General features: G+C 39.7%; 1 protein-coding gene across 1 annotated transcript in view; it reads right to left on the bottom strand.

Moving 5' to 3' along the window:
- Window positions 1-17,153: 17,153 nt before the first annotated feature.
- snx2 (sorting nexin 2) overlaps window positions 17,154-25,304 on the bottom strand; it is a 31,246-nt gene continuing 23,095 nt past the window's right edge. Inside the window, exons 11-15 of the mRNA XM_029638658.2 lie at window positions 22,959-23,164; window positions 22,390-22,533; window positions 18,545-18,625; window positions 18,144-18,215; window positions 17,154-17,685 (exon numbers count right to left, since the gene is read on the bottom strand). Of these exons, the coding sequence (XP_029494518.1) occupies window positions 17,635-17,685; window positions 18,144-18,215; window positions 18,545-18,625; window positions 22,390-22,533; window positions 22,959-23,164 (554 nt within the window). The 3' untranslated portion in view covers window positions 17,154-17,634. The remainder of the gene's footprint in view (window positions 17,686-18,143; window positions 18,216-18,544; window positions 18,626-22,389; window positions 22,534-22,958; window positions 23,165-25,304) is intronic.

The raw sequence follows: 25,304 nt of genomic DNA on the forward strand, positions 1-25,304 counted from the left end.
TGGATTTCAGTTATTAGCAGATCAAAAAGATGGATGGTGCTCTGCTTCTTCCAATCAACATCATCATCTAGATCTATTTAAAGATAGTGGGTGTGCTAATCAACTTATTTAAGCCTGTGATAATATCAGGCAGAATAATCTTCTGTACTGTGCTGCATTCCCCAGTGATCGATAAAATCACTTGAGCCGGTACAAACCGAGGTAAGTAATGACTATCCCGGTCATTAATATTATTTAACACTCTTCTCACAGAGCCTAATGAAGAAGAAAAACTGTGTGTTCCTCTCCGCTCACTGTGCTTCTGTTCCAAATGGCACCCTATTCCCTGTGTAGTGCACTACTTTTGATTAGGGCACATAGGGGCAGTGCACTACATAGGGAATAGGGAGCCATTTGGGACGTATCCGTGTGTAATCTTACCGCTGCCTCCTCCAGACACATCCCCACATCCTCTCAAGTTCAAATACAGGACTGTTGTATAATATCTCATGGAAGTTTTATTGGGGAGAAACTAACATTATAGTTAAAAAAATATAACGCTTCATCATTGGGACAAACATTGCTTCTATAAGAAAGGCAAAAGGTTGTAGCACAGACAGAATATGTTGACTACATTTAATAAAATGAAAGAAGTTTCACATAAAAAGGAAATTCATAAAACACAACAAATTAAGAGACCAAAACTAGTGACATGTGTAATAGTGCTGGTACAGTATGTTGAATAATTTGAAAGCAAAAAACTACCAACCAATTTTTGTGTGTGAAATCCTTAGACATGAGATAATAACATGTCTAGCCGGATATCTAAAAGGTTGCATCTTGCTACATATCTATAAAGATGGGTACCCTAAGACTGGACTAGGGTACTATATGACAAAGACTTGATGTTCTCTTGTCAGTGATAGGGATCAGCACTCTCCCATCATTCTGTGAAAATGTTCGTCACATTTCTGTCAGTTTCTCCCGCTTCACCAAATGACGGGGTCAGCTCCTCAGCTCCTCAGAAAACCTCCGATTAATGCACCTTTAAAACCATGACAGCTGAAAAACCCAAGTTTGATTCTTAGAATGTCTATATCTACATAAGGTCAGACACACCAGGAGCTGTGCCTTGGAGAATAATGTCTGCTCATCCTCTCAATTGATCACTATATGGAGTACCCTGGTTTAAATAGCAGGTTGCAAAAATCCCAATAAAGGACAGGCGCATAGAGCCAGTTTCCCGGACACAGATTAAGGCTAGTCCTGGACTGAAAAGCATGTTCAATGGAGATTTTCCAATGAAACAGGTTTTCAGCGCAGGACTAGGCTTAATCTGTGTCTGAGAAACCGTCCCACAATGTTGCATGGTTATGGCTTTCTCACCTTAGGTTGTATAGGTTGTATAATTTACATTGTCAGCCTGGTTAATTTTCCGTATTTTCCACCCACTTTGGCTACCCTGAGGTATCTGGACAGGTAGTGTGGCCGGTGACAGTCATTAACAATGGCTGGTGCTGAATGAAGACAAACGGTAGACAAGGCCAGTTTCCAGTAGGGCTAAGCTGCTTACAAGATAAATACTCACAGGGTGACCCTTCAGTCCATGATGAACAACCTCTTGTGCTCTGCACAGCCTCCGCCCACCACCTCCTATAGCCAGACCAGACGCTGGGGGAAGGGGCCACTATGAACTCACCTTCTTTAGCCCTAGATGGAATGTACCATAGTAGCTCATTAGTATACCTTCAGGTGAAAGAAATGGTGGCAAAAAAGAAAAATAATATCATATACTGGCAAGATTCTGTCCCCAAGAACGACTCAAGGTATTGAGCTACTTCAATTCCATCAACTCGCCAATCCGGTCATAAAGCAAGGACGAAAATGGATGTAAAGCAGCAGATTCGATCTCCCTTTTCACTTGTGATTGAATTACTTGGGCACTCTGGATACCTACAGTACACACTACAAACCCCAATATTTTCAATATTTACATTTAGAATATTGTATTGCAAGGATGCTCCTGCCTGTTTAAAAAAAACGACTCATCAACTAAATGTTATATCAAGTTGGGCAAGTGCTAGGTTTAAAGCTGTTTTTGAAAAGAGAAACACAATGCACCCCCTGCTCCTCTATGTAGTTACATCCAGAGGAACAAGGGCACTATTTTGGATGGTTTTCGACCCACCTTGCCAATTAAATCTCAAAGAGGGATTCTCTGCTACAGTAGCTGTAATATTTGTGGTTCCTGTCTGTTCGGGGACCAAGGTCAAGATAGGAACCCCTAGGCCACCCTAATTATGACCCAAAGTCATGCCACTCAAGAGCCACTGGGGTTGCAGGGTCAGAGGTCAAAATCAGAGTGGGGGTGCCTAGAAAGGGATGCAGTCCGCACCTATTGTCCATTGATGTCTAGTGCATACCTCTCTGATATACAAGACTTTGGTAGAGGTGTTTATCATTAACTTGTAAGATAGTGATACATTGATGTTGATATCTGGTGCAGATTTTCATGAATCAATGTCACACACACAGTCAGTGTATTCAATGACTTCCTGACTTGATTAGTTTAGATATTGGATTATCTTCTGTTCCATTGAATAGTACTTATAAGGACTATATTCTGAGTACTTTGTGTACTTGATCTAATATCAAATTGTATTCAAATCGATATCGCAATACATCCTTAGATTAAGGATCAACAATGTTAAAAGAGGAAGGCAAGACGTCTTTTTTTTTGGTTAAAAAAATTAAATTGGTTTCATTTGAAATTGCTACTGTATCGTCTGATCTCTGGGTGATAGCTAGGTTGCCATTAAGAGCTTTTTCACAAGATTTTGCATTCCCCATACAGCAACTGTCTTAACACCTATATACTCCTGCATATGTTGTATATCACTTGTCATGATTGAGAAAAAGAAAACCCTCGTATCATTTCTGTAGGTGATCAGCTTCACTTCTTCCTCAGTATGAAAACTATTTTCCTACTCTCTCCTACTGTAGAATCTAAAAATAAGTCAATAGTAAAGGTTCCCTGCTTCCCGCCAGCTTCCAGACCCCCAGCCCTTAACCTTTCCCAAAGTTGCAGATGAAATGTCAGCGGCAGACCCTCAGGTATAAGTTAGAGGCCTAACCGGACAGCACCATGGTATGAATCACTGTCATTCTAAATGTGGAATCAGCAATTCCAGACCCATCCTATCTGGACATTTAAAAGGGAAAAGGGCTGCTCCAGGAGCTTTGGTATTGATTTTTTCCCCGAACAAAGAGACTTTCTCTAATACATGATACATCATAATCACTTAATTTGTAACCTTGCCACAACAGATGTACAGGAGTTTCAAAACAGACATTTACCTGTAAGGGTACGGACCGACTCTTGTGTCTAACAATGACACACTGAGAACAAAAAGTATGTAGGCCCTAATGTATGGGGTATCTACAGTATATCCTCTATTGAAATTGTTTACACAATGAAAATGTTGGTCTTTATTTGGTCTGTTCATGTCCATTTTCCTTTTCTCAATGAATTTGACATGATTGTAAGTCACAATGTACTGTCTATCTGCGTTTTGTCTTCAGTGTGTTACTGGTAGAAAAAAATACACATCTGAAAATGATGGATGGCCTCCAAACAAAAACACTGTTTGAGGAAAGAGGGACAGTGACATATACATGACTCAAAATCGTAGTGTCTGTTTTTGTTACAGCATATTATAATATTGTATTTATTATTTTCTGTCCTTTGTCCAACATTCTGAAGTAGAAAATTACTATAATTTATCCTTGTCGATTGTATATGTTTTAAATGTTTGATACATTTTTTTCTGATATTTATTGTAAAGATGTGGGAATTTAAGCTTAAACCAGGGTTCCCAAACTGGCAGCCTGCAGGCCAAATATGATTTTATTTGACCCCCCAAGTTTTCTGAGCAAACAAAGATAATATATATATATACTTTTTTTAAATTGTTGGCCATAAAATAACGTAAAAACAGCAGCGAATCAGCTCCAAATAATTTCAATTTGGGAAATCTGTTCCAAAGTATTCCCAAACATAATAGAGAGATGATCATAAAGAAATGTGAGAAAGGTTTGAAATGAGTATGTTTAAGTCAGATATTATATCTAATTGGGATTATTGAGGTCAATTTGCAGTCAATAAATTATTTTTAATTATGTTCCATTCCCCCTGACCATCCGTTCAAGAAAAAATCGTCCCGTGGCTGAATCTAGTTGATGATCCCTGACGTAAGCTATCATTTGCCAAGAACTTAGTTAATTATTAATAGCCAGAGAAATGCACTTTCTTAACAACCACATTTACATTTTCATTTTGATTTCTAATAGGAGAATCATCAAACAAAAGGTTCAATCAGCCCCCCCCAGCCCCCAGCCCTCCCTCCCACCCACCGACACACCCCACCCACCCTGAACACTTTGCAATCTGGGCCAAGATGAGGATGGCGGCCCTTGAAGTGGCTCGGTGAACGATGTGAGACACACACTGATGCCTCCTCTGTCTGATCTGCACTGAATCTCCTCTCCTCCTCTCCTGGGCGGCGAGCCTCACAGCAGATGCCACACTGCATCAGAACCAGTTTGCCTTCCTCTCTCGGACAGTCTAAAACACTTTTCCTGATCTCTTTCATCTTGATGGATTGTCAATATATGGATTGTCTTGCTCTCTAATTCAGTGAAAAAATCTAGTTTTCCATTAGTCTCTGCCTCTCTAATTTTCACTACAGCTTTTCTAAGTGTAATTATTAAAGGCAGATTCAAGAAAGCAATTACTGAACTAGTGTTCGTATCTTTGAAATCTTAATAAGCAGACAGAATGGGGTGTGGAGAACACAATACGATGGTACAATTCCCTGCTAGCCTTGTTATCACCTGGCACTATCAATTTATGTTACTCAAATTTAGCGTTTAAGGGTATTTACCAAAAAAAAAGAAATTCAATACTAAGCCAACCGATGATGTGAAAGTAATAGCTATATTACATTGCATGACGCAGACATTCATTGGTCAAACATGTACAATTAAATGTTACTGTATGAAAGGATAAACTCAGACTGGCATCTACAGATTACTGCAGTATTGAACTGCAAGAGATGCAAATTCATTTATTAGAAGAACATGTAAAAGTATTGCAAAAAATCAGGGATGGACAGAGACCAGAAATTGTCTTTTTTTTTTACGAAGCATTGTCATCGAAGTATACAACTGTATGTACAATGCGATTTATGCGCCAAGACAACAGAACATACAACACTTCCAAACTAAATGGGTACAACAAAAACATCATGAAAAGAAAACAATCCTGAGACAAGACAAACAAAAATGTAAAAAATGTGTTACCCCTGAACCCCCTCAAGTTCAAATCAAATCAAATGTATTGGTCACATACACATGGTTAGCAGATGTTAATGCGAGTGTAGCGGAAAGTTCCTCTGCTGGTCAGGTCCAATCTCCTGATGAGTTGAGGTGGTCTGAGCATGGTTCTTCCTCTGACCCAGTGGGCAAAACTGGTTGGAATGACACCATTTCAGTAGGTCTTCAAGTCTTTGACATGAGACAGAATTGTTTTAGTCAATACAATGGGGATGATACCATAAGCACACTCAAGCTATTGTACTACATTCAAAATAGATGCTTGGTACTTGCCCTGGTCCTCCCTGCAAAAATGTATACATCTTCTCTCTAGACCATCATCTATGAGGAATGGTAGGCACTTTATGTTGACGACAGCTCAGCTTTTCATTTATGATATTATGCCTCTCTATATACATCATTCACAACATCACATTATTCATGTACTGATACTGATGTAGACATTTTCATACGCTTTATGTGCAAGGTGTTGATTTGTCATGTCGTGCACTTCTAAGAACTTTGCTGCCATCGACAGAGACTACCCACTGGGCACACCATGTCATTTCAACGTGGACAATTGGGTAATATTTGGTTGAGACGTTGATCAACAACCTATATTCACCCACTTAAAAAGACGACAAAAAAGTTTGTTGAATTTCCAATGTGTTATCAATTCTAAAAGCACAACCAAATTCCGATGGAAAAACAATGTCTGATTTTTGGTTCAGTTGTCACTCTCTTTCACTCTGCTTTCAACCATTTAAAAACACAACAAAATTGAAATGGGAATACAATGTCAGATATTTTGTTTATTTATACAACAGATTAATATAATAGCAGAACCAAATGACCTGGATTACAGTAAAAGTACATGATACGAGTCATCAATGCCATTCGAGATTCTGTACAGATTAATACAGCAATTGTGAAGATCTCCACAGACCTGCGATGACCTATGCATGCTATCTTGAACATGCTTTATACGATTACATAAGAAGAAATGTATAGTTGCAAGTAACCTCAACATTTAGCCATGGTTGTGTTACTCATTTTAAGGTTCATGTCACGCCCTGGCCATAGAGAGGTTTTTATTCTCTATTTTGGTTAGGCCAGGGTGTGACTAGGGTGGGCATTCTATGTTCAGTTTCTATGTTTTTTGGTCCACACCTTCTTCATACGACGACCGTTACAGTTCAATGGTACATTTGTTTGTAAAAAAGCTTTCCCTTTAGGCTATTTATTGTATTTCAAAAGTGATATTGTGTTTGGTTGTCAACCAAAACTAAACATTTGAAGGAGATGTATCTTCTGCTTAGAAAGATTAAATCTGTGCCACTGACTTAGTCTGGCTTTAATTCCAGTTTGTCTACAAATTAATAATTGATGTGTTGGATTCACGATTTCCATCTCAACCAAAAATCTAAGTCAAAGTATAATTTGACTAATTCAAATCAAACTCTGAGATGGAGAGATATAAACTATTAATTTGTAGACAAACTGGATTAGTCTACAACTCATTCAAATGTTGATATTTGGTTGAGTTGACAACCAAACACAATTCAATATCACTAAATCTCTTACAATTTGAAATCAACCAGAGCTTGAAACCCTATACCGATTGTAATTGTCAATTGTTTGTTGAATTCTGGGTGGAATTGAAACAAAAGCTGTTGATGACTTTGCAAATGTTATATACAGTGCCTTCAGAAAGTGTTCAAACCCCTTGACTTATTCCACATGTTGTTGTGTTACAGTCTGAATTCTAAATGGATTAAATTCGCTTTTTTCTCTCAACCATGCACACACAATACCCCATAATGACAAAGTGAAAACATGCTTTTAGAACTTTTAGCAAATTCATTGAAAATAAAATACAGAAACATCTCATTTACATGCAGTAAGTATTTACACCCCTGAGGCAATACTTTGTAGAAACACCTTTAGCAGCGATTACAGCTGTGAGTTTCTCTGGGTAAGTCTCTAAGAGCTTTCCACACCTGGATTGTGCAACAGTTGCCATTATTCTTTTCAAAATTATTCAAGCTCAGTAAAATTGGTTGTTGATCATTGCTAGACAACCATTTTCAGGTCTTGCCATAGATTTTCAAGTAGATTTAAGTCAAAACTATAACGCTCAGAAACATTCACTGTCTTGTTGGTAAGTCATAACCACCATCGATAAAAGACAGTACTGTGCAGCTGTCTTCATCGACCTGGCCAAGGCTTTCGACTCTGTCAATCACTGCATTTTTTTATATATATATTTTTTACCCCCTTTTCTCCCCAATTTCGTGGTATCCAATTGTTGTAGTAGCTACTATCTTGTCTCATCGCTACAACTCCCGTACGGGCTCGGGAGAGACGAAGGTTGAAAGTCATGCGTCCTCCGATACACAACCCAACCAGCCGTACTGCTTCTTAACACAGCGCACATCCAACCCAGAAGCCAGCCGCACCAATGTGCCGGAGGAAACACTGTGTACCTGGCAACCTTGGTTAGCGCTCACTGCGCCCGGCCCGCCACAGGAGTCGCTGGTGCGCGATGAGACAAGGACATCCCTACCGACCAAGCCCTCCCTAACCCGGACGACGCTAGGCCAATTGTGCATCGCCCCACGGACCTCCCGGTCGCGGCCGGTTACGACAGAGCCTGGGCGCGAACCCAGGGACTCTGATGGCACAGCTGGCGCAGTACAGCGCAGTACAGCGTCCTTAACCACTGCGCCAGCTGTGCCATCAGAGTCCCTGGGTTCGCGCCCAGGCTCTGTCACCCGGGAGGCCATCACTGCATTCTTATCGGCAGACTCAACAGCCTTGGTTTCTCAAATGACTGCCTCGCCTGGTTCACCAACTACTTCTCAGACAGAGTTCAGTTTGTCAAATCGGAGGGCCTGTTGTCCGGACCTCTGGCAGTCTCTATAGGGGTGCCACAGGGTTCAATTATCGGGCCGACTCTCTTCTCTGTATATATCAACGATGTCGCTCCTGCTGCGGGTGATTCCTTGATACACCTCTACGCAGACGACACCATTCTATATACATCTGGCCCTTCTTTGGACACTGTGTTAACTAACCTCCAAACGAGCTTCAATGCCATACAACACTCCTTCCGTGGCCTCCAACTGCTCTTAAATGCTAGTAAAACCAAATGCATGCTCTTCAACCGTTCACTGCCCGCACCCGCCCACCCGACTAGCATCACTAATCTGGACGGTTCTGACTTAGAATATGTGGGAAACTACAAATACCTAGGTGTCTGGCTAGACTGTAAACTCTCCTTCCAGATTCATATTAAACATCTCCAATCCAAAATTAAATCTAGAATCAGCTTCCTATTTCACAACAAAGCCCCCTTCACTCACACCGTCAAACATACCCTTGTAAAACTGACTATCCTACTGATCTTCGACTTTGGCGATGTCACCTACAAAATAGCTTCCAATACTCTACTCAGCAAACTGGATGCAGTCTCTCACAGTGCCATTAATTTAGTCACCAAAGCCCCTTATACCACCCACCACTGCGACCTGTATGCTCTAGTCGGCTGGTCATCGTTACATATTTGTCACCAGACCCACTGGCTCCAGGTCATATATAACTCTATGCTAGGTAAAGCTCCGTCTTATCTCAGCTCACTGGTCACGATAACAACACCGACCCGTAGCACGTGCTCCAGCAGGTATATCTCACTGGTCATCCCCAAAGCCAACACCTCCCTTGGCCGCCTTTCCTTCCAGTTCTCCGCTGCCAATGACTGGAACGAATTGCAAAAATCACTGAAGCTGGAGACTTATATTTCCCTCACTAACTTTAAACATCAGCTGTCCGAGCAGCTAACCGATCGCTGCAGCTGTACATAGCCCATCTGTAAATAGCCCATCCAATCTACCTACCCCATCCCCATATTGTTTTTATTTACTTTTCTGCTCTTTTACACACCAGTATTTCTTCTTGCACATCACCATCTGCTTATCTATCACTCCAGTGTTAATTTGCTGAATTGTAATTACTTCGCTACTGTGGCCTATTTATTGCCTTACCTCCTCACGCCATTTGCACACACCGTATATAGACTTTATTTTTTTCTATTGTGTTATTGACTGTACGCGTGTTTATTCCATGTGTAACTCTGTGTTGTTGTTTGTGTCGCACTGCTTTGCTTTATCTTGGCCAGGTCACAGTTGTAAATGAGAACTTGTTCTCAACTAGCCTACCTTGTTAAATAAAGGTGAAAAAAACTCCAGTATAGAATGGCTTTGGATTTTAGGTTATTGTCCTGCTGAATGGTGAATTAGTCTCCCAGTGTCTGGTGGAAAGCAGACTGAATCAGGTTTTCCTCTAGGATTTTGCCTGTGCTTAGCTCCATTCAGTTTATTTTTCATCCTGAAAAACTCACCAGTCCTTAACAATTACAAACATACCCATAACATGATACAGCCACCACTATGCTTGAAAAAATGTAGAGTGGTACTCAGTAACGTGTTGTATTGCATTTGCCCCAAACATAACAATTTGTATTTTTGACAAAAGTTCATTGCTTTGCCAATTTCTTTTGCAGTATTACTTCAGTGCCTTGTTGCAAACAGGATGCATGTTTTGGAATATTTGTATTCTATACAGGCGTTCTTCTTTTCACTCTGTCAATTAGGTAAGTATTGTGGAGTAACTACAATGTTGTTGATCCATCCTCAGTTTTCTCCTATCACAGCCATTAAACTCTGTAACTGTTGTAAAGTCACTATTGGCCTCATGGTGAAATCCCTCAGCGGTTTCCATCCTCTCCAGCAACTGAGTTAGGAACGATGCCTGTATCTTCATAGTGACTCGGTGTCAAAGGGACATTCAATATTTGCTTTAAAAATATATATTATTACCCATCTACCAATATGTGCCTTTCTTTGCGAGGCATTGGAAAGCCTCCCTAGTCTCTGTGTTTGAAATGCAGTGCTTGACTGTGGGACCTTACAGATAATTGTATGTGTTGGGTACAGAGATTTAAAATCATGTTAAACACTATAATTACAGACAGAGTGAGTCCATAAAACTTATTATGTGACCTGTTTAGCCAAATTTGACTCCTGAACTTATTTAGGCTTGCCACAACAAAGGGTTCAATTTGAATTAATTTGTAAACATTTTGAAAAACATAATTTCACTTAGACATTATGGGGTATTGTGTTTAGGCTAGTGACAAATAATCACAATTTAATCCATTTTAGATTCAGGCTTTAAGACAACAAAATGTAGAACAAGTCAAGGGGTGTGAATACTTTCTGAAGGAGCTGTAGTCCTAAATAGCATCATTGATTATATATGAGTCATAATGTATGGTCACATTTAATTGATCCATTAAACCTATACCCTTTGGAAAGACTTTGATAGCAACAGTGACTCTATTTAGTTTTTAAGTGGTCTAATTAGTTCTCAGTCATTCTCATGATAGCACATTGGTAATAGCCTGTGACAAATATCATAGCTGGGCTGGGCCTGGTTAATACCCTGGATAGAAGACCAAAGGGTGGCTGTAGATAGATCATTCCATTCGCTCCTTGCCAGCCATTATTATGAGTCGTCCTCCCGCCAGCAGCCTCCACATAGTTCACATAACTATGAAGATCTGACGTTTTTTTAAATGTACAAATTCAACATATTTTATACAAGGTTTGTCTGTGTTGAAATTTGGTTACCATGATGACATTATCCTGTGTTTGAAATTTTACCCTCAAAACCACAATTTACTTTTTTTCAAATCCAATGTATTTTCCATGTAGATTGATTCAACTAGTTTGTGCCCAGTGGGAAGGAACTTTGTGTTTGAAAATGACCTCCGCAGTAGCCGTCAACGTTTGAGTAATTTCCAAAGTAGCAAAAGGAAAACTGTCAAGCTAGTTTCTGACATAAATTTCCATCCCTCAGTGTCAAGTGACACCAGTGAAAGGCCAGGGGAAACTGTTTATTGATCCGTGTAAAACTATTCAAGGGAGCAGATGAGGTTATATCTGAGATAGGCACTTACCAACCAAGACATTATGCTGCCCACCAGAGTGCTTTAAAGAACACAACTTCATTACATCACGCCACTTGTATTTATATCATTTTAAAGACCCTGCTGATTGGTTTGTATAGGTGTTGATGGGAGCGGCTTCCTAGCACATCAGAGCTATTAACTGATAATCGTGCCCATTCATAATCTCCTGCATACTAAATGCTTGGATGTCACAGTGCATTTACAGGGCCAGGAATTGGAACGTGGCCAGTTAATGAAATGGGAAGAACTCCAGCCCAAGCCATTTGACACTGCCAGCTGCACCCTCTCACAATTAAATTAATTCCATTTGCAGTTCTGACCTTTCCCCGAAGCGAACAAAGAAAATAGGCAGCAGGAGACTCGATTTTGGACCGCTCACAATGAGGCAAATGATCTTTTCTCAACGCATTCATAATGGCTTTGATTGTTGGTGACATTAATAAAAGCACTTGATCAATATCTTAAATCAGATTCTCAAAGAAGTTCCATTAAAATAAAATAACAAACTGAATTTTATAACATCTGCACTCTATTGTTTTGCCATTCATTTCAATGGAAAGAGCGGAAAAGCAGTTAACTGCTCATATTGCCATGAGTAGACAGTGAGGGAAAACTGTCAGAGTCCATAAAATGCCCATCACAAATGATAATGTGCTGTGCAGGAGTCAGCACCACAGCTCTCAAGATGGGAAAATATTGGCAAGTGTCAGATAGCCAATAGATTTATGTATGCAAATGCGCAGGATCAATATGTCTGCCATTGCTGAAATTCACAATGGCTTTTGTGGTTCTCAGGAATATTTTCTGTCAAATAAAATCAAGTCGCAGAAAAAACTGAATATGAAAGGAAAACAGTCCTAACCCGGAGGAAGAGCAGAGATATTGTGAAAAGGCCACTGTCAATGTTCCACAAGGACTTTCAGCATGATTAAATCAACAATGAATGTCACCAAAAGGACAAGGGAGAAGTATAGCTACATCACTAAAGCATTTACATTGTGGTATTGAAATTCACTTTGTGTCCTTCAAAAACATTTATTACATTAAATAAATATCTCTCCTCCTCCACGCGTCCTACAAAATGGTACACCCAACTACTTTACAAATAAAGAACTGAATAGATAATATGAACGAGAAATAAAAAAAACAAACTAAGCACAAGGGGACAGACATGCTTGTAACAAGACAGTGGCATTGGTACCCATGGGAACTCAAGTCAAACGTAAAGGTTGTGGTATCTGCATAATCATTACCACTTGGACAGTAAGTCATTCTGTGAAGACAATCAATGTTTTTTTAAGGAATCTTAAAAACAAGGGAGAGTGCTTTAACGAAGATCTAGTGGTCATGTAAATGGCCAAGTTGACAATATTGCTATAAGCAATTGAGAAGTAATCTGAATTCACATACATATTCTAGTTTGTTAGCAAACAAAATACTATTATATTATTCGGAGTGGCTGCACAACCTTTGTTCGACCCACCCCTAAGGCCACTTTTCCCTCATTTTGAAACCTCCTTTTAATGTATATTATTCACCCCATAGGATAAGAAGCACCTCGTGTATGGCAATCTCTAACTTTGACTAAAGTGATAGCACTCTAGGTTCAAATGCCCTTAAACAAAACACTTCAACTCCTTTAAATGCTGTGTCCACACTTGCAGACAGTGACCCTCATTTGGAAGTGCAGATTGAGCCCAGTTTAATAGTCACCCATGGATAATATCACATCTTCTGCATTGAACCAGAACAGAACGACTTGCTCATCTGAGCACTTTTCTAGTTATCAGGCCTCATCTCCTCTGACTCGAATGACCCGGAGTCCCTGACGCCAGAGGGCCACATGCTCAGTGTTGAGCTGTGGAATTAAGGTTAGGTGGTAAGACACAGAAACTAACGGGAGCGCAATGGGGAGTCATTTCTCTTCCAGCCACAAAATGAGCAGGCAAAGGATCAACCGAGACCACATGAGCCCCACTATCAACAGATAAGAGAAAGAAATGAATACGATTGGGCACTGAACTTCAGCCCTCCCTTATCCTTTAGTATATGAACTCGAGACAGATTTAATAGAAATTTGCAAAATCAGGAAACCCTAATATCATGCAATATATCAGTGAGTTAGCTGTGGTACATACTCTTTGCTTCACACTAAAAGTCAGAAAAAAATACTAAAATCAAAAATCAAATTGTATTTGAAACAACAGGTGTAGACTAACACTGAAACACTTACTTACCGGCCCTTCTCAATAATGCAGAGAGAGAGAGAGAAAATACAAAATAATAGAAAGATAATAACACGTAATAATAAAAGTAATAATAAATACACAATGAGTAACACTGTTTATAAAACTTATGTCGTTCACATCATTTAAGCGTGAATGTCATGTAAGCGACTGAGCAAACACTTTGGTATGAATGATCACCCTGTACAACTTTGACTAAAATATGTAAAGAAAAACCAAAAGGCATAAGCAGGCAGATTACACAAAGACCACCAAAAATAACCACTATGGGAAACAGTTTATTTTACATCATGTCCACAATCCTGCATAATTACAAAATAGTACAATCAGATGCTTTCAAATATTTTTATCTTTATTATCTCTTTATCAGCACAACCGTATAGAAAAATCAAAGCCCAGAGAGTAATCATTGCTCACTGATAGTGACAGTGGAAAGACAAATGTCTAACCACTGGGACGACTGCTAGAGATCTGGGAGAAAGGGGGCTCACATTTGCAAGCAAATTATATTTTGGGAGAGCTGGCAGCAGTGTGCATGACAAACTGGTGCAATTTCAGCCATGTCGCAGGAGCAGGGCGATATTTGTCTCATGTTGGCAAGGGTTAGTTTCCTGCTGTACGTAGTGCTCTCAGATTTGAATCGCTAGGGGTCCAGGGGCCTTCTCTTGACAGGGCACAAATAATTACAGTACACTCTTTTCAGTGTACTCTATTATATTGCTCTTCTTATCTGTGGGCTGAGGGTGTACTTGATCAAGTAAAGGTCACTGTATTTTGACCACAACACACCATTACATTGCTATTTGGAGATATGATAAATAAAGCCAATGCTAGACAACATTTTTATCTGTTCTGTAGCTTTTTGTTCATTCGGCTCTTTTTTTTTACCTCATAGTGTACATATACTGAGGAATGTTAAAACTACAAAGGGAAAATAGAGAGACATTCAGAGTGTTTTTGTGTAATTGATGAGGTAAAATAAATGTACCTACATTATTCTAAACCTGCACTGAATGCCTCCGATGTCAGGATAAGTTTTGGTCTATAGGATGCAGAATAGGCTTTTCTAGAATAATCCATGCGATCACTTTGTGTCTCCTTTACAGTGCAACTCAAACAGCACTCTTACAAACAGCTGATTTATTAACAATACATTATTTACATAAAAATGTAATTGCATTTAACTAAAAGCAAATTACAACTTTAAATACAAATGTACAGGATATCATATCCAGAGTACTGAATACAGTGGGCTAGAAATAGTTTTTTCCCCATAAACAATCACATATAAAAATATGTTTTGAGTAGCTCAATCTTGTCACAATTTATTTTTCCTTCTTTTTGATAATAAGAAGAGGCTATTGATGCATGTTCCATGCAGTTCCTACATGGAACACAGGGTGTGTCAGTAAGAGAGAGACAATACTACAAAACAGTACGACAAAATCCTATAATGAGATAAGGTTCATACAAAATCAAATCAAATTCTATTTGTCACATGCTTCGTAAACAACAGGTGTAGACAAACAGTGAAATGCAGGTCCTTTTCCAAAAATGGCGAGTTAAAGATGAAGATACAAATTTGAATAAAACATTCAAATAGTGACACGAGGAATAAATACATAGTGAATAATAATATGTAAAAATCGCTATAACCAGGGAGTACCAGTACCGAGTAAATATGCAGGAGTAAAAGGTAATTGAGGTAGCTATGTACATACAGGGGTAAAATGACTAGGCAACAGGATAGATAATAGAATGTAGCCGTAGCATATGTGGTGAGTGTGAAAGTGTGTAAGTTTGTGTGTGCGGCATCAGTGTGCATGTGTGTACATGTTATATGTGTGTGTGTGTGTGTGTGTGTGTGTGCACAGCAGGTATCGTTCCTCTTTACAAGAGTCAGAAGGGAATCTGAAATTACAATTCCATTTTCAATGCTTCTCTAGGAGTACAAATTTGGAATTTCAGTTTACTTCCTGAATTGAAATGGAATTTACTCCCAACCCTGGCCCTGACTTTTATCTCACCAACAAACAATATCCTAACTAACCGGTTTAACTAACAATTGGTTGAATCAACCAAACGTTTGATGAGGTGGCATTACATGTCCCACTGAAACTAACTATGGGTGGATATATTTAATTCAAGATGTAGTATAAGTAGTACAGTACGTGACAACTTGTAATCATTAGTCCAAACGAATTAGTTTCTATTGGAGAAATTCAGGTGGGTCCTTCCCCGTTTTGTCAATTTAAGAACATTTTGCAACAGAATCGGCATAATGAATACACCCCCGATATGATTTTGGAGTGTTTCCTGTTTCAACAGCTTAGTCTCCTGCATTGTATCAAATCCTGATAAAGGGTAGGAATGTGTGTGCTATTGAAAACACCTGTGAGTTTCTCGTGAAACTGGGCTTTGTGGTTCCCTGCAAGAGCGCAAAATTGAGTGGTGTCAATAGTGACATGGTGCCATACACAAAGGCCCTTAAGGAGTGGACTCACTTCGTGTCTCTCATAATGGGCTGCCTCACATATGAATTTCCTCTTTTACAGATACCTAAAGCAATGCATTAATAAGACAGCTTGTCAATATGACAGCGACAATGCAAAGTCATGTGCACTGGACTTTCTGACAGCCTCTTTGAAGACGTATTATGCAGTTCAAAACACTGGACAGGACATGTCGGGATGGTTGTGTTCTGTATAAAGTTGTTGGGCTACAAAGAGACGTAATATTGGCCAGTAAAAGAAAATCAAGTTGTAAATTGGCCACTGCTTATAACAAACTGGTAGTTCTAGCAATAAGTGTACAAAACAATAGAAACAACTTCCTAATACGGAGTTGCACCCCCTTTTGTCCCCAGAACAGCCTCAATTCATGGAGTCCACAGGGTGTCAAAAGTATTCTACAGGCCTATGTTGACTTCCAATCCTTCCCACAGTTGTGTCAAGTTGCCTGGATGTCCTTTGGGTGGAGGACCATTCTTGATACACACGGGAAACTGTTCAGCGTGAGCACACTCCTGTGTGCCTGGCACCTATTACCATGTCCCATTGAAAAGGCAATTAAAATGTTTTGTGTTGCCCATTCACCCTCTGAATGGCACACACAAACAATCCATGTCTCAATTGTCTCCAGGCTTAAAAATCCTTAAATCTCCTCCAATTTATCGACACGGGTTGAAGTGGATTTAACAGGTAAGGGATCACAGCTTTCACCTGGATAGTCACCTGGATAGTCGGTCATGAGAAGACATTAGATGTGTTCCTAATGTTTGTACACTCAGTGTATGTCTCAATAACATGTACACTGTTAGTGTATTAAAGTATATTTTAATGAGAATGAATGGAACTGTTAAAGAAAATAAACAAGCTCTCCTCAAAAACTATTATGTGGTCCGCATGAAATGCGTATGAAGCACCGTAGTAACCGAAAACTCCTTTGTGTACAGTACAAAGACAAGGCCTGTCAGCAAAGTGATATGCACAACGACAACACCATTTCAAAACATCACAACCAACACCGAGATACATTCCTTTATTACAATTAAAGTACTCAAACATTTGCGGCACGGGAATGTAAAGTCAAAAGAAAAGGCTTTCAAATTAAACAATACAACAAAAAAATCTAGTAAAATAAATCGTCAACCATTGCACATTAGGTGGCAATTATTAAATGCACAAATCATACTGGTAGTAAATAAGACAGAGTAGTAGTGTTTGATCAATGAGGGAGTGCGAAGTCCCTGGCTTATCACAGTCCTCGTGCGGTTAATCTCTCAACAGAAATGGGACAGGTGCTTCTTTCAGGTGAAATCATAGGGTAACAAAGCAATTCTCCACCAAAATTAAGTGGTTTTATTATGCATGTCAAAACGTGTATTTTGTTTCTCCATGCATTCTCTTGAAGGCGTGATCTGGACGTAAACATAAGAAAATGTGTGATCATCAGACAGGGGTGCTATGGTTGGCAAAAACGCAGGCAAGGCGGGCCATCCAGTTATTATGCGATAGCTTTGGCTTCGGGTAAGAACGCCTCCCAATACTTTATCAGCTGTGGAGCAAAAGGGAAAATACAGCGAGAATCCAATTAGCTACATGACCATGCGTTAGACTTTTAAGGTAATCCTTAGGAAAATGAAGTTCATGAATGTCTATTGTCAGTATAAAAAAAAATCTAACAGCAAAACATTAGGTGGTATTGGGCCCATATGTTTATTTCCCTTTCAAATAGTATATTAAGGAAGTATATTATTTCAAAGTATGTTTTCAGGCATATTTTATTCTAAGTAGAGTATTATGCTAATTAGATAGTATGTAGAATTCTGGGAAAACATGCAAGATAATCACTGAATTGTCAACATATTTTAATACATTTCGTAATGAAACATAAATTATGACATTTGTTACAAGTTGGTGCAAGTGGTGTGTGTGTGTGTGTGTGTGTGTAGTTATGTCATTTTACTCTCCCACTACACTACCAATAGGAATCCAAACCCAGATATGCTGTACCTGCTGTTGTGTTTGCACAAGCGACTCCAGGTATTTAATAATGACAACTTTGAAGTCCTTCACTCTTTCTTTCTGTAACAAGAGAGACATAGTCACAGGTCAGACAAAATAACATTATGATGAGAACACATACGGTCGGTGTAATAAATCACTATCAAAACTATCATAATACTGCAGTATTTAAAAAAAAAATATATATATATATATTTTAGTTAGGGCTGTCCTGATATCACAAATCAACAATTCAGTGTTTATGGAAACATCAAACTACCAATAAGGGTAAACATTTGCACTTGTCTTATTTCTAAACTTTAGTTTAACAGGCCCCTCCCATCCACATGATGCCCATATTCTGGGGCGAAACCAAATACATAAAAGGTGTTTTATCGTGTTCACCATACCTCGAATCGGCTCACTTCTTTTCGAATGGTTTTGGAAATCAGCTCAAAGTCTTTTTCACCTTGCTGGACCTTCCCCTCCAACTGCAAAGACAAAATGACAAGTTCTCTCCACTAAGAAAGTCCACGGTCCAAAACAAGTACACAAGTGTACAAATGTATTCTACACTGGTGTACTGGATTTATACACTAACCTGTTGCATAATTAACTGTTACTGGTCAGTTACTACTGTATACATTATCCATTAGTCAATTGCATTTGAAAAAAAATGTAAAAAAGGTATTAAGTAATTACTAGTAATGAGGATAGACAAATTCTCAGGAGTTGTGGGGTAAAGTAAACTCACTATTCACTGGAGATGATTGACAATACCAAGTTAATGGTGAAGCAATGCATATTAAGTTGGAGTAAAAAAAAGTTTGAATTTAAGACAAGCCCATTTTTACGCTTGCAAATACGAAACAGTCCTGTTCGTATAGATAGTGTAAGACAGTCACATGAAGCAGTTTGCACAATGCTGTGCCAATTTGCACAGTCCATTTATATATTCAGTTCATTAGGTTTTCAACCCTCACTTTGTCAAATCCTCATCCGCTAGTCCAGCATTTCCAAAGCTGTCCTTGGGACCACAAGGGGAGCACGTTTTGTTTCTTGCCCTAATAGTACAGACGATTCAAATAAAAAAAACTTGATGATTAGTTGATTATTTGAATCTGCTGTGTAGTGCAGGGGGGGGTGGGGGGAAACTAAACGTGCTCCCCTTGGGGTCCCGGGACCGAGTTTGGGAAACCCTGCCCTAGTCCCAAAGTGATCACTTGTGTATTGATATCATTATAAGTTTCAAATGAACCAGCCAAACATAGTCTTTTGATGTGACACTAGATAGACACTCCAATGGGTGCAGTTTAGTGGTGAAATGGAGGGAACTGTAAGTGATGAAGAAAAGTAAATTAAAAAAGCCAAGCCCAGGGTCCTACCTCCTCAATCTCCTTGGTAGAGGCATGGCAGGGAAAATGCAGAAATTAAAGAGGCTGAAAATGTTTTGTTCTTAAAATAATTCAAACATGAACCCACTGTTGCCAAACACAGGTGAACTATAGAGGAATGGCATTCCACTGATCAAAGCAAACAGTTAAGAGGGTAGTAGCCGTTACAGGAGTCACCCTGGTTAGCATGCAATGCCCAATACAGAAAGGGGAGATATTCAACTTAAAAAAACAACCCCTCTGTGAATATCTCCAGTAGCATGCATTATGACAAAATGTCTGGATTAATCTACCACCCCCTGAATCTTATTGTCCTTTTTTGGAATACTTATTATTGACCAGAGGGGGCAGTATGGTTCAAGATTTGGTAAATTAGTAAGTACATGGATAATACAAAAATATGTTTTATTGTCACATAGGTGCAGTGAAATGTGTTGTTTTACAGGATCAGCCATAATAGCAGGCCCCCCCTGGAGCAAATTATAGTTAAGTGCCTTGCTCAAGGGCATAGATAGATTTTTCACCTTGTCTGTTACAAACATCCTAAGCAAAGTATTTCTTAGGTTTCTCATATTTAATGCAAATATTTACTTATGTTTAAAATAAAGTGTAAAGTATGTGCCTACAAGTCAGAAGCGTTTTAACAATTGAATCGATGGCAATACACATAGGGAGGAGATGTAGCAGGAGAGGAAAAGGAGAGAAATAAATAGTGTTCTCATAAAGCTAATGACATTTAAGTTGAGTAGCGGAACATGTAATGATGGCGTAATTGTAAGCATGTCAAAACTGATCATATAGCAATATAAGCTAACGCTAATCATTTGTGACTCTTTAACCAGTTTTTCCAAGCTGATGCCCAAATAACAGATCTAGAGATGAATGCCATAATAAACTCAAGTAATTGTTTTACCAAAACAACCGACACACTAAGGTTGGCTTGCTATTCCAAATCAAGGAGAGCAACTGGGGTTAACATGCTACATTCAAGTTTAAACACCCCTTCAGGAGTACCTGAATTTCCAGTCAGTAATGGAATGTGAAATAAAGCTTTAGGAGGTGAATTTAATTAAGCTTAGGTTTTGGGTTAGACTCCGCTTGATTGCGTAGCATCCAGATACTATTCTCAATTCCATTTTAATGTTGTCAACATGAAAACTAACTTCTTGAATACATTTTGTAACTAACTACACTGAACAAAAATATAAAACGCAACATGCAACAACGTCAAAGATTTTAATGAGTTGCAGTTCAAATAAATTCATTAGGCCCTAATCTATGGATTTCACATGACTGGAATACAAATATGCATCTGTTGGTCACAGATAACTTTTTTTATTTTTAAAGTAGGGGCATGGCTCAGAAAAGCAGTCAGTATCTTGTGTGACCACCATTTGCCTCATGAGGGCGATACATCGCCTTTGCATAGACTTGATCAGGCTGTTGACTGTGGCCTGTGGAATGTTGTCCCACTCCTCGTCAATGGCTGTGCGAAGTTGCTGGATAATGGCGGGAACTGGAACACGCTGTCGTACACGTCGATCCAGAGCATCCCAAACATGCTCAATGGTGACATGTCTGGTGATTATGCAGGCCACTGGGACATTTTCAGCTTCCAGGAATTGTGTACAGATCCTTGCGACATGGGGCCAAGCATTATCATGCTGAAACATGAAGTGATGACGGCGGATGAATGGCACGACAATGGGCCTCAGAATCTCGTCACGGTATCTCTGTGCATTCAAACTGCCATCAACAAAATGCAATTGTGTTCATTGTCCGTAGCTTATGCCTGCCCATACCATAACCCCACCATGTAGCGCTCTGTTCACAAAGTTGACATTAGCAAACCGCTCGCCCACAAGACGCCGGTACAGTTGAAACTAGGATTCATCCGTGAAGAGCACACTTGTCAAAGGTGAGCATTTGCCGAATGAAGTCGGAAACGATGCTGAACTGTAGTCAGGTCAAGACCCTGGTGAGGACAACGAGCATGCAGATGAGTTTCCCTGAGATAGTTTGTGCAGAAATTCTTCGGTTTTGCAATCCCACAGTGTCAACAGCTGTCTGGGTGACTGGTCTCAGATGATCCCGCAGGTGAAGAAGCCAGATGTGGAAGTCCTGGACTGGCGTGGTTACACATGGTCTGCGGTTGTGATGCCGGTTGGATGTACTGCCATATTCTCGAAAATGATGTTGGAGGCAGCTTATGGTAGAGAAATTAACATGGTAGAGAAATTCAATTCTCTGGCAACAGCTCTAGTGGACATTCCTGTAGTCAGCATGCCAATTGCACGCTCATTCAAAACAAATCTGTGGCATTGTGTTGTGTGACAAAACAGCACATTTTAGAGTGGCCTTTTATTGTCCCCTGCACAAGGAGCACCTGTGCAATGATCACGATGTTTAATTGGGGCGGCAGGGTAGCCTAGTGGTTAGAGCATTGGACTAGTAACCGGAAGGTTGCAAGTTCAAACCCCTGTGCTGACAAGGTACAAATCTGTTGTTCTGCCCCTGAACAGGCAGTTAACCCACTGTTCCTAGGCCGTCATTGAAAACAAGATTTGTTCTTAACTGACTTGCCTAGTTAAATAACTATGCCATTATTGGCAAAAGAATACTCACTAAGAGGGATGTAAACACATTTCTGCAAACATTTTGAGAGAAATAAGCTTTTTGTGCATATGGAACATTTCTGGGATCTTTAATTTCAGCTCATGAAACATGTTGCGTTTATGTTTTTGTTCTGGGTGTCCTGCCACTATATAGCTGCCCTCTCTTGCAATTCTATCCAGCCTATTTGAGCACACGTATCATTAAAATGTCTGTTTGCTTGTTAGTGAGGTGCACTTTTCGCTTACCTCTTTGATTTCGTCCTGAGCCTGCTGTAGCTTGTCTGGCTTGTTTGCGAACTGGAGTTTGGACTCAGCCTCACGCTTCTTCTGCAGCAAGAGCTGGGTGTCCTGCCACTTGGACCAAGTCTTCATCCGGTGGTCAAATACACCCTACGGAAAGAGACAAAGCATACGTTTAGGTTCACTGCTAACCTCACATTAAAAGGAATCGAAATGGGAATGTGCCTTTATTACAACAGCCAAGACAAAATGTTGAAAAGCAGAATTAGGGCCTGCAACAAGGTTTATAGCAGTAGAAGGCTGGTGTGTAAGTTATTTTACTCTAGGTGAAATTCAACAACTAAAGAACATTGGAAATGTATTGCAGATAATGAAACCTTGGTAAGGGTATACATTCATAGGACTGTGCTAGGTGTCCAATGATCAAAAAAAGAAGGTGATACGCACATCCTAAACCTGAGAATATCAGTAAGGGCTAAAAAATAATACAGATAAAGAAATGTGAGGCCCACACAGAATATATCTGTTCCCCAGTGCTTTATTCCAGCACAGTGGTACAGGTCTCCAGTGAATACCTTGACTGCAGTGATGAGACGTACATAGTCCCCCAGCAGCTCGGAGAACAGGTAGAAATCAGCGTAAGCCTGGTCCTGGTGCAGCTGGTCGATCTTCTCCTCCACCTCGGCCAACTGCGACAGGGCCCGCGACAGAGCTGTGTGGTCCTCGGAGTTCCCAAGCATGGCTGCCGACTTGGCGAAGGATGCCGTGTTTACCGACAGCTCTGAAGATGAGGAGAGAAGAGAAAGGAAGAGAAAGTGATCATGACATTGTTCAGAAAGAGAGCAGGTTCATAGGTGAAGAATTGCAAAGTGGTCCAATTTAAAATGGTTCACAAATAATGTGCAAGACAATTAAAAAGGTCCAATGCAGCCATTTTTATCTCAATATCAAATCATTTCTGGCTAACAATTAAGTACCTTACGGTGATTGTTTTAATTTAAAACAATATAAAGAAAAACAGCTTCTTAGCAAAGAGCAATTTCTCAAGCAAGGGACAGTCTGGGAGTGGTCTGAGTGAGGAGAGGAAAACTAGCTGTTATTGGCAGAGAGGTTTGGAATGCGCTTTCTTGTTAGTCTATTAACTGGTAACTCCACCAGGCAGGCCAAAACTCCATCCCGCCAAAACAGACTGAAATTTCAGGCAGTCTTTTCAAACAGTTCTTATACTAAAACGGGTATTATCAAACTTTCAAACATGTACAGTATCATTCTAACCTCAGTGTGGAAATATACAGTATATAAAACACAGGAAATCACGTGTTTGACTGCACTGGGCCTTTAACAAAATAACAACATTGTTCAATTGAGAATTGTATTATTTATACATGGCAATTGTTTGATAATTGTAACACCAGATATTGTCCAGAATTAGACAGCACACGATATATACAGTTGAAGTCGGAAGTTTACATACACTTAGGTTGAAGTCATTAAAACTTGTTATTCAACCACTCCACAAATGTCTTGTTAACAAACTATAGTTTTGGCAAGTCGGTTAGGACATCTACTTTGTGCATTACACAAGTAATTTTCCCAACAATTGTTTACAGACAGATTATTTCACTGTATCACAATTCCAGTGGGTCAGAAGTTTACATACACTAAGTTGACTGTGCCTTTAAACAGCTTGGAAAATTCCAGAAAATTATGTCATGGCTTTAGAAGCTTCTGATAGGCTAATTGACATCATCAATTGGAGGTGTACCTGTGGATGTATTTCAAGGCCTACCTTCAAACTCAGTGCCTCTTTGCTTGACATCATAGGAAAATCAACATAAAGTAGCCCCCCCAAAAAAATTGTAGACCTCCACAAGTCTGGTTCATCCTTGGGAGCAATTTCCAAACGCCTGAAGGTACCACATTAATCTGTACAAACAATAGTATATATATCCACAGTAAAATGAGTCCTATATTGACATAACCTGAAAGGCCGCTCAGCAAGGAAGAAGACACTGCTCCAAAACCGCCATAAAAAAGCCAAACTACGGTTTGCAACTGCACATGGGGACAAAGATCATACTTTTTGGGGAAATGTCCACTGGTCAGATGAAACAAAAATAGAACTGTTTGGCCATAATGACCATCGTTACGTTTGGAGGAGAAAGGGGGTGGCTTGCAATCCGAAGAACACCATCTCAACAGTGAAGCACGGGGGTGGCAGCATCATGTTGTGGGGGTGCTTTGCTGCAGGAGGGACTGGTGCACTTCACAAAATAGATGGCATCAATAGAGAGGAAAATTATGTGGATATATTGAAGCAACATCTCAAGACATGAGTCAGGAAGTTAAAGCTTGGTCACAAATTGGTCTTACAAATGGGTCTTCCAAATGGACAATGACCCCAAGCATACTTCCAAAGTTGTGGCAAAATGGCTGAAGGACAACAAAAGTCAAGGTATTGGAGTGGCCATCACAAAGCCCTGACCTCAATCCTATAGAACATTTGTGGGCAGAACTGAAAAAGCGTGTTCGAGCAAGGAGGCCTACAAACCTGACTCTGTTACACCAGCTCTGTCAGGAGGAATGGGCCAAAATTCACCCAACTTATTGTGGGAAGCTTGTGGAAGGATACATGAAACGTTTGACCCAAGTTAAACAATTTGAAGGCTGTGCTACCAAATACTAATTGAGTGTATGTAAACTTCTGACCCACTGGGAATGTGATGAAAGAAATAAAAGCTGAAATAAATCATTCTCTCTGCTATTATTCTGGCATGTCACATTCTTTAAATAAAATGGTGATCCTAACTGACCTAAGACATGGAATTTTTACTAGGATTAAATGTCAGGAATTGTGAAAAACGGAGTTAAAATTAATTTGGCTAAGGTGTATGTAAACTTCCGACTTCAACTGTAGTATA

Source organism: Oncorhynchus nerka, linkage group LG27 (assembly GCF_034236695.1).
Source record: "Oncorhynchus nerka isolate Pitt River linkage group LG27, Oner_Uvic_2.0, whole genome shotgun sequence".
Lineage (NCBI taxonomy): Eukaryota > Metazoa > Chordata > Actinopteri > Salmoniformes > Salmonidae > Oncorhynchus > Oncorhynchus nerka.